This window comes from Ruditapes philippinarum, unplaced genomic scaffold (genome assembly GCF_026571515.1).
Source record: "Ruditapes philippinarum isolate M1 unplaced genomic scaffold, ASM2657151v2 ctg2425_1_1_1_1, whole genome shotgun sequence".
NCBI classification, from domain to species: Eukaryota; Metazoa; Mollusca; class Bivalvia; order Venerida; family Veneridae; genus Ruditapes; species Ruditapes philippinarum.
Genome location: NW_026860145.1, coordinates 86,228 through 97,238, shown reverse-complemented (window position 1 = coordinate 97,238; position 11,011 = coordinate 86,228). Strand labels below are relative to the sequence as shown.

General features: G+C 31.4%; 1 protein-coding gene across 1 annotated transcript in view; it reads right to left on the bottom strand.

The window, feature by feature from the left end:
- Positions 1 to 2,009: 2,009 nt before the first annotated feature.
- LOC132759024 (protein eyes shut homolog) overlaps positions 2,010 to 11,011 on the bottom strand; it is a gene marked incomplete at its 3' end in the record, with an annotated part of 79,214 nt that continues 70,212 nt past the window's right edge. Inside the window, exons 47-57 of the mRNA XM_060750748.1 lie at positions 10,327 to 10,489; positions 9,135 to 9,302; positions 8,765 to 8,811; positions 7,107 to 7,123; positions 6,728 to 6,837; positions 5,281 to 5,418; positions 4,890 to 4,939; positions 4,612 to 4,728; positions 3,913 to 4,026; positions 2,357 to 2,470; positions 2,010 to 2,120 (exon numbers count right to left, since the gene is read on the bottom strand). Coding sequence (XP_060606731.1) covers positions 2,010 to 2,120; positions 2,357 to 2,470; positions 3,913 to 4,026; positions 4,612 to 4,728; positions 4,890 to 4,939; positions 5,281 to 5,418; positions 6,728 to 6,837; positions 7,107 to 7,123; positions 8,765 to 8,811; positions 9,135 to 9,302; positions 10,327 to 10,489 — 1,149 coding nt within the window. The remainder of the gene's footprint in view (positions 2,121 to 2,356; positions 2,471 to 3,912; positions 4,027 to 4,611; positions 4,729 to 4,889; positions 4,940 to 5,280; positions 5,419 to 6,727; positions 6,838 to 7,106; positions 7,124 to 8,764; positions 8,812 to 9,134; positions 9,303 to 10,326; positions 10,490 to 11,011) is intronic.

The window sequence follows — 11,011 nt, the reverse complement described above, 5'->3', positions numbered from 1 at the left end:
TTGTATCATAAAAAACTAAAGGATAGCAAGTTATATTGCCTACAGCTACTTTACAGCAAGAAACTAGAGTTACGGTGAAGCTTTATATTCAAAACAAAATATCTCTGATAAAGCGTATACATTGTATGAACTTTGTTGCTGGTTTTCGAGGGTTTTCTGCTTTAGATGAGACTGTCGCCTTCGCCCATTTTGTCATAAAAGTCAAAGTCTTCTGTTTGGTGTGTGACTTCACAGTGGCCGTAAATGGCGTGTGTTTGTGTGTATTTTGTAATGCTGTTAAGATCAATTTTGTTTGATTTTGTGTTGTTGGTTTTGTTGATGAGGTGAGTGCCGTGTGATTTCGTTGTGGTCAAAGTCGTTTGCATTGGTGGTGTTGGGTTTGTTATTGTTGTCAATGTTGTCTGTTTTTGCGTTGTTGGTTTTGTTGAGGGCATTGTTGTAGGTTCCGTTGTTGAAGGTTTTGAGGTTTTTGTCAAATTTGTTTGCATTTGTATTGTAAGAGTGGTAGTTTGGGTCGACATTATTGTCAGTTTAGTTGTTGTTGGAGTTTTCCCTGTTACTGCCATTGTTGTTGACATAACTGAAGAAAAGTTTAGTTTTAAATGACTAAAAGAAAAAAGAAGAAGAAAACAACATAAAACGTGGTCAAGCAATGGTCAATGATTGTTTGGTACCTCGAGAAAGTATTTGATTATGTACCTTTATTTTATCATACGTAAACATATGAAAGATTAGTGATTAGAAAGGAGAAATAACATTGATTTGTATAGTAAAGCAAGCAAATATGGAAAATACGTTGCAATTAATTGAAACAAATGATCAGCTCTAAGATATTTTTTTTCTACACAACAATCTAAATGATTGTAAAGGGATTTGGAAATTTACCTTGGTTACAATTACGACCTGTATATCCGTACACACATGTACATGTGTAATTGTTGACTTTATCCACACATGTTGCTCCATGTTTGCAAGGCTTAGCGTCACATCCGTTTATATCTAAGCAGTTTTGAAATATGCAAGCATAAAGCAGTTGCAAGGATAGAGGGTAAAAGAAAATGCTTAATGCCATAATAAAAGATTTAAAGAGGGAACAGCATTGCAGTGAATCACTAAGTAGGTATAATATTCATGATAAAATCTATGTAAAACAGAAACAAAAGTAAGGTTAAAGAATTCTATTTAACAAACAATTCTAAATAGACTTAAACTGTTTGACTCGACGATTTCCGAACTTACTATATTTTATTTATTCTAATTATCTCTATGCCTTGCAATTAAGTGTTTTAATTAAATTAAATTCACAGACACTTCATACAATTTAACTACAGAAAGTGTTAACTTGATTGATAAAGTTTTGAGCAATGTAGATTTAAAATCTTTAAAAATTATTATCATTAATTAAGTAACATCAGCGAAGACTTATTTCAATGAGGGTTGGAACAACTTAAAATCGATTTAAAATTTAAATTTAGCTAGACGATTTCTCATTGCTTACTTATCTATATTTATACAGTATTTTATATTTCCTGATTACTCATGATTGTTTCATGCCATATACTCTTGTAGATTACAACCCGTTATTGCTTTCTATTCATAATATACCATAATCACTTTTGAAATCATTGCCATTCATTTGTGTGATTTATAGACTTAAATTGATTGCTTATTATAGTTCCTTACACTTATATATGTCAGTATCAAATTTATGTTTTTACTCCGGCTTTAAAATTGTAATTTCCTCCCGTTAATTGACTTATTAGAACCTTACTACATATATCTTATATTTCGATAAATGATTATTAGATGGCACTAGAGAATGAAAAAAATGAAAGCTTGTATTATAATTGTTTAATTTTCTATAATTTTATTTCAATTCCATAATTCGTATTAACAAGAAGTAATGCTATCTATCCAAATGCACTATTTACATGCATACTTTTTTAAACAATCATTGCAGGTGCAAAGTGATAGAACTGCAGGAGAAGGTAAATCAACAGATAACATACCATCACAGTTTGTTCCAATGTAACCAGGGCTACACTGACATTGGTAACTATTCACTCTATCTACACAAGTTGCTCCATTTTTACAAGGGCTAGATATACACTCGTCTATATCTGTAGGTATAATAAGTATATGTAAATTATATGAAGACTAAAGGTTGAAAATGAAAATCGCTTATTTCAAAAATTATTATTTGTTTATTTTTGCAAAAGATACAACAAAGAGGGGCCAAATACTTTATAACAGCAATAAACAGTGTTTTTTTGGCGAGACACACATGTATGCAGTAACATTTGGAATGGAAATGCAATTTGTTTCATTAAGCAACGTTTTATAAAGAAATTGTTACCTGTTTCACAGTTTGTCCCATTATAACCAGGGGAACAGTTGCAAAGATACGCGTTTACATTATTTAAACAGGTTGCTCCATTGATGCAGGGATTAGATGTACACTCGTTTATATCTGAAAGAATATGTAATCAAAATGATGCGTCCATTTTTTACACATATTAATCTCGTAACGAATATTAAAGTAATAATTTAGAATTCCAAAAACGATAATATCAATGATCTAAGAATCAGCAGATTGTAATTATTAAGCCAAAAAAATGAACTGACTTTGGTTTCCATTAAAACAGATATGCCGCTGTCCAATGTATTTTTTCCATTTTATAGCAATTTTTCCATACACCAAACTTGTAGTTATATTTGTTTTACATAAATCTGGAACTAACGTCATTAATTTACATGTACATGAATTATGTGTAGTCACATATTATATCATCTCCGGAAAAAAGGTCGGTCGAAACTTTGTCATTGTGTAGGGTTAACAACTTTTCGGGCTCAAAAAGTGTAAAAAAAATAGTATAAGTGACCGACACAACAAAAAAGACCCAAAGAAAACAACCGAGGTAAAAAGTTTAGTAGTTAAAACACTATAAATTAATCATGGGAAATCCAAAAAATAATCTTTATTATTTCATCGAGATAAGTTTATGATCTGAGCATAGTTTGACTTTTTAATACCAAATATAAACATTGTCCGATCTTCCTGTAAATACGGGAAATAGTGGGGGATACGAGTACGGTTATATTTTACTGGTATTCAGTCTCTGCTAAGCAAAATTATCATTCTTTTTATTTGCAACTATTGTCCACTATATACACGGGATGCGCAATAGAGAAGAGCCGTGTCGAAGCCTCTATTAAGCATTTCTCTCAAATGCCGGGAAATCTGCATTAGTACAGGAAATAATGATTTTTCCATTTTATAAACATTGATTTATAGATGTTTTGATTTTGACACAACTGTTTTATTATTCTCATATCATCACAATATTTTGGGCTATTGTAAACCAAGACATCGATCGGTCTATGTGCTGAAGTCGCGCACTTATGTTTGGAAAACACGTGCATGTTCATTGCAGTTTCAATAATTCAATATGTCATAAGTTATTTTGTAGGTGTTCGTTTAGTTCCTTAAACATTTGGTACGTTTCCGGTATTCCTCCGCTACACGTCATTACTCGTCCTTTTCCAAATCAAATGGCTACCAAACATCGACGGAAAAGTAACAAATAAGTAATTTACGGTTACCAAACGTCTTTGCCATGCGTAAATTAAGCGTTGGTAAAAAACTTTTATGGTTCTATCGTATATTTAAGTTGCAAACCTTCATAAAGTTATTCATGGAGGTTCATTCCATAGATATCATGAAATGAAAACGTAAAAATTTAAGTGTAATCTATCAGTTATATTACGAATATCAAAACAAAATTTAAAAATACCAAAATACCCTAATTAGGCAATCCAACACATAGTTTACACACAAAGTGTACACTAGCTTAACTCTCTATAATAAGGAGATCAGTATTGTCGTTAGAAGTCAGATATATCATAAGTTACCTGTTTCACAGTCTGCTCCAGTGTAACCAGGCATACAATTACATTGATAGTCGTTCAGTTTATCTAAACAACTTGCTCCATTTTTGCAAGGATGAGATGAACACTCATCTATATCTGTGCGAAGACAATATAATTATAATTTAGTTGTCTCATAACAAAAGTAAAAAAATCTTAATTTGCAAAAGCATGAATATACTATTTCAATAATCTTAACATTAGTAAAGATGAACTAGGTAGCCTAGCAATATCGAATCCAATCACACAGAAAGACATTTCAATACATAAGTGTTGCATGAAAGTTATAATAAATACTATTATGTACAAATGTATCCGTGAATTATTAAAAAAACACTATTACATATACGCTACATATGTACGATAAAGGAGGCACGAAACAAGTTTCTTTATTTTTATAAAAAAGTAGATATACATGTACATTCTCTATAAAATCTATAAAGAGAAATAACACAACACTTTGTTTATGTTGTTTTTCATATATAATATCTTTCAAAAATATAATAATTTTTCGACTTTGATACAAGTCTTCTTTCTAACCAATACATTAAACTTGATAAAGCAACAGTATCAAATACAAGATCTTCAAGGAAAGGCGGCGTTCAATAAACGCAGCCCCCAAATGAATTTTTTGCGCATTTGGTTAGATTATATTTAAAATGTGTAAAAGTATGTTGTATGTACCTGTCTCACAGACTTTGCCAGTGTATCCGGGCTGACATTTACAAACAGCGTCTGATATATGAATTGCTAAACAACTACCACCATTTAAACAATGTAGTTTCTGACATGGTCCAAAACCTAATGTATACGAAAGCATTGAATTAATTTTATAAGCTTTGTAAGCATTGGTAATGTGAAAGTCAGGTTAAACATTCATTTCTGACAAAAATCATCTTTTAAGAATATCTTATTGAAAAAATCACTATAAAGTCCATTTTAACTAAATATGTAAAGCTTACTAGATTCATTTTTTACTTCTACTTTCATGTGATTTTGTTGCCCACCGGATCTGAAATGAAAGGAATTGATATTTCAGTCAATCATTTATAAAAGCTTTCGTTTAAAAATGTAGAATCACTGTTGAAATTGCAGCCATAGGGTCAATCTATGGTATTTAGCATTCATGACACGAATGTCCCACAGTTCACTTTTTTGTCAATCATCAGATATGATAAACAAGATCAACAAGGAAAGTTGGCGTTCAATGAACAGTCTCAAAGCAGGACAGTGTATGAGATCATAACGGAAAGGATAGACAGGTTTATCTGTATACTCCCCCCTCTAATCAGCATTTTTAATATGTATTTAAATGAGCTTAAAGAAAAAGAAGTATTCATGATTAATAATTACCCTGCAGAAGTACACAAGTCAAGCGTGTTTGGATTTTCTGTCTTGATAGCTAAATCCGTCATGCACAAATTATCAACTGGAGTAGTTTTGAAGAAATGAACACCTGGCACTCCTTCTCCACACTCTTTGACCTGAGAACTGGTTATATATATTTATATATTTAAATTACAGGAACACGTATGTTATTCAAATATACCTTATAATATATATTTTTAACAGTTTTTAAGGTATCAAAGTAAACTGTTTTGTATTGTTGCTTTTTGTTTCATTTTTTTTCTAGACTTTACGCCGATTTTATCACAGTTTTAGGTCATATCTCGTCTTTTGTTGATAAGCAAGTTTCTCAGCAGATGACCAACTATATATTTACCTCACATGATTTCTGAATCGTTGGAAACAGTCAAATGACCATTTAACTCAATGTCCCAGATTTTATGGAGAAATTACGCTTCGAACCAGTGGCACCTTGGTGATAACTTAACCAATGATTGACCTATCGAGCGGGCGAACATATTAAATCTGCAAAGTACTATGGAAGGGGTTGAACGCATTCATTTACTTGGGGACCATACGCCACTTTTTATGGAATGACACTACTGTGTCTCATTGAAATTTCCATGAGAACCGCCATATGAACACATCTCCGGAAGTTTCTAAATTCGAAATTTCACCATTTTCGTTTTAATGTTGAATTATGATTAAGCCGGTGCTAGGGGGCGTGGACGGTAACTTGCACTTTACGGTGGCGTCCATTAAAAGGCTCAATCAAACCAAGTCTGCAACATTTGACAATTTTGACGTGTTGGGCTTTCTTCAGGGATTCTGTTTTCTCAATTTGAATATCTTACACCACTGAATATTGTCGATTGAATTTTGAATTCATGAAGTATTCGTGAATACAATTTTACCAAAAACTCAGAAAATTGTTCATTCTGAAGCTAACGAATTAACAGCTTTCACTTCCGGTAACACCACAGTACAAAGGAGTTCTTTGGAACTTTTTGCAAAAGCTGTTGCCACTATTTGCAAAAGCTGTATATTGAAATAGATTTTATAACTAACAATATAATGCAACACTTTTCAAATGACTTTCATATTTAAGGTACAAACACGGACGCAAGAAAACACTCCCATCCATAACTTTTATTAAATTCTATATTAACTATTCAATCCTTCTTTTCAACTTTATTGACAAAAAATAACAACAAAACAACAACAACAACAACAACAACAACAACGCAAAAACAATAACACCACAATTAGAATTTATGTACTGAGTGAACAGAGTCGCGATAGAGAAACGCGTGTTAAACTACGATTGAGGAAAAATGGAAGTAGGTATATGGTCACTGCGCCACTATTCAACTTGCAGTCTGAAAGTAAATTCAAATTAATATCAGTTCCACAGAGCTGGCAGGTTAAAACTTTTTAGAAATTGTTACATTACCATTGACCTCCAGGCTGTTGCTCTGTAATAATCTGATTGTGACATATTGTGTTCGGTTTACATAAAACTGTTGACCCATCAGGAATACTTCTGCTAAAATGTGGCGGAGGCTAGAATAAAGTGAAAGATAATTAAAAAATCCTGAAGCACGAATTCATAATCAATTTTATAATTTATGTGATAAATATAAAGTTTAGATATTCTTTATACATGTAGTTGTTTATGAATAAAACATTACTGCAATTTATGTAATCACACCATCAAAACATATAAATTGTACGAGTGTTTTAAGTTCGTATATATATTTTTAGTTCATATCTACATTATTTAAAAGTCAACGGTTAGCTACTTAGTACAGTTAAGTAAAATATAGTCGTACCGTGTTATGACTTGAATCTGAAATTAAAGATAAAAAAATAATTTACTACTAATCTAGTAAAAGTTAAGTAGGGGTAAAATTATAGGGACGAGGATATCATGCTGGTACTATGGTTTGGGGTCTTACTCTGCATAGAAATGATCGTTGCCGTAAGGCCGGGAAAATTTTCTTAAAAGAAAACCCTAAATGCAGCCCAAGGCTATGATATTTCATTTGAATCTTTATTTATAAATTGTCCTTCCCTTAATCAATTAAACTACCCACTCGGAACCTCGGTTACTTTTATGGTACATGTTAATAACCGAACTGTGATTTTTCTATACAGAAACATGGTTAATGCTTCTAATTGGTTGGAAGACAACATACACTTAAAAACATTGCTGAAACGAATTATGAATCGCTAGTAATACGTTTACCGTCGTTTAATTAGGAATCTTTAATCACAGGCAAAGAATGGATTTTAAAAATTGTTTTAATGAAAACGATTATTTAGTTAACACTACTCGGGGATTCGAAAATGATTAAAATGGGAAAATTGATAGACAGGAAAAAATTATATTATACAGGCTGTGCGTCATGCCACTAAAGTAGATTTATGAAAATGATTAAAATGTTTAAAACACGTATGTCCATGCTCCAGACAAAACTGTGTCTTAATTGAGGGCCATATTCCCAGTTCCCCATTACCTATCCCCAATCTGAATATATTCGTTATTTTCCGGTCTGAGTTTTGATATAGTCAAGTGACGGTCAACGGTCACGGTTATACGTGCACCAAGTAAACTAAGATAACTGTGCTTAATTTGAAATCACGCAGACTTTTTCTAAAGAAGCATGTGTTATCACACTATGCGTTAAAACCAATAAAGCATTTTTGCGTACAAAAGTCTCAACTTTTTTTATTTCATTTGAAAAAAACCACAACAACAAAAAAGCAACAATAACAACAATGCAATTATTATGTATGATATATTAATAATAGAACTAAAGAATATATATCATATATGTCAGAGTGAAAAAAATACATAGTAAGGAATGGACATATCTGGCTGCTTACGGATATCAGATTAAAGCTATCAAACATAGTATCAAATAAATTGGAACATAAAGTTTGACAAATTTGGAATGCAAGCGAATTTGAAACAATAGTAGAGAAGTTACAAACAAGATATATAATGATAGGAAAACCAAAAAGGTGTCACTTTAGCAGGTTTACATATCTTATATCATAGCAAGTTTAAATCTTAAAATTGGCTACATAACACCGATTTTGAGTTTTGATACGTAAGATCTAACCACAAGGGTCTGAAAGTGTAAAATATTTACTCCAAAAGAAAAATTGGCTAAGTTCGATATTTTACCGGTTCCAACATGACCAAAAGGACATAAATTAATTTACTATTGCTGCTTTTTCTGTGTAGATTGTCAATTGTCCATTTTGCCTGTTCTATTTTACATCAAACGTTCGCTTTAACAAAACACAACAAAAATAAGCTGTTAAAATTCGGTAGTATCAATAAAACTGCTTTGATCTATTCACGTCTTAGGAGTAAGAAGTATAATATAGAAAAAACAACCGTCCCAAATGTAAGCGGCATTAATAGACAAACGAACTATGAAGTGACAATAAATGATATCTATCTGAACGAAAGACTTACTTTTATGTTGTACTGTGATATTTATGCAAATCTCGTCAATATTCATCCTTGAAATTAGAACATTACAAAATAGCATTTATATTTAATGAAATAGGAAAGTCTTAACAAAATGAAATAAAATTGGAATAGAGAGTTATATTGCAACAACATAAACAAAGTAAGCTATAAATTATTGCATATGAAGTAAAAAAAGAACCAGGTTAAAAGTAAATAAGCTACAGCATAAATTTTAGCCACTAGTAGTAGCAAATAAATTACCCTTTATTTGTGCCATTAGTAGTTGCAAATAAGATTACTTTTATATGGTACCATTAGTAGTATCAAATAAGTTAACTTTTATTTGTGCCATAAGTAGTTGCAAATAAATTACCCTTTATTTGTGCCATTAGTAGTAGTCTGTTGGCAGAATTTATAGGGACCACCAAGCGGTGCTTTAACACATGTCTGTGAAATATGTCTTGTAAGATCAGTACTTCCAGTCCCTAGCACACTTTGGTTGGATATACTCAAAGTGGAACTCATAAAACCAATCAATGGACTGAAAAACACAACATAGAAAATGCACTTTTTTACAAAAGCAAAACAAAAGCAATACAAACTAATTAATAGGAACCAAAATACTCGGGTCGATTCATAAGAGAAAATAAAACGTGGATATTCCCTCACAAATACAAGTACAAGCTTAGGCAGTATTCAATCTTCTCCTTTTCATATTTCTTCATATACTTGAAATATAGGAATAATTGAAACTTTTACAACGGTAGACTATATGAGAAAATGTAAAACAATAAGACGAAATTCCTTATACGAGTAGTTGACGTCACACAGCATATATCGCATGTTGGCAACAGTGCAAAAATATTTAGAAGATCCTTCAAGAGCAATGAACACAAAATTGATAGTATTTTGTACAAATTCCTTGTAATCTAGAGAAAAACATTCATTGGAAAACCATGATTACGGTTAACACATGAAAAAGTAAATACAAATGTACTAAGAAAACAAGTATAACAATTTTGCAGCTGTATTAGGCAATAACTCTAACTACCAAAACAAAGTTTTCGTTATAGACTTTGATTTTGACACAATTACTCACTATTTTGACATAATATATTGAGAAAGGCAACTTGAAATTAATGGCACACTATCTTTTCGTCCAATCAAGGCGCACTCGTAACAATATTTTATTGTCATAATGAACATCGTGAAATCAATACGTTGGTGTAATATGATAAAAATATAAGTTAACTGGCGGCACAAAATGTTTCAAGTTATTTTAATATTAATAGTCTTGACATGATGTTATTGAAAATTATCAAAGTTATAGTAAAGATGGTATTACTATATGATATGATTTAAACACTAATGATCGCTTATTAATTAGACTTCGAAATTAGATCATTTACTCGATATTTAGTTGGTAGTCACTTTTCTCGTTAGCATATGCCCACGAATAAACACAATGCAATATATTTGTCAATATTTAATATCATTTAATATTCATACATATATTTGCAATGTACATGCCATTGAAAAGAAAAAATGTACAGAAAGTCCCTTACGGATTATTTTTCATTCCAATATACGGTGTATTAATACAGCATTCACTATAATCTTCACATTTGACGTCGGTTGGAATAGCACTGTCTATTTCAAAATGTTGACTGCCACTAACCGTGCCATTCAAATTCCTGACACCTGGCAAAGTCTTGTTCTTGTCTAATCCTGGCACAGAATAAATCAAACCGTTTCAAATATACTTACTTTATTGATGTAAGTAAATGTTAAATACTATAAAGTTTTTGTGATTAATTCAGCGATTTGACAAAACGATTTAACAACTGATTGATTGATCGGGAACTTCTTTATCGGTCCGCCTAAGGTAGTCTTACGCCAAGAAATCCTAACATCGGCTAATATTGTAGCAAATCGGTTATTTCCGGAACGTTATTTTTTCAAAATCTTGAACACTAGATTATTTACAATCACTCATCCTTCATTGCTATGTGCTAAATTTCGGTTATAAACGGTTAAAAAATATTGAATACCGAAAATTGTGAAAAATAACGTTCCGGAAATGATCGATTATTACGATATTGATGCTAGAAAAATTATTGTCAATACAGAAACAAGTAAATATTTCTTTCGCCACTATGTTTTTTGTTGACATGAGACAACACTTACAGTTCTATCTTATGTTTCTACAACTTCACAAAACCGTTAAATCACTTGTAACTTAGTATATTA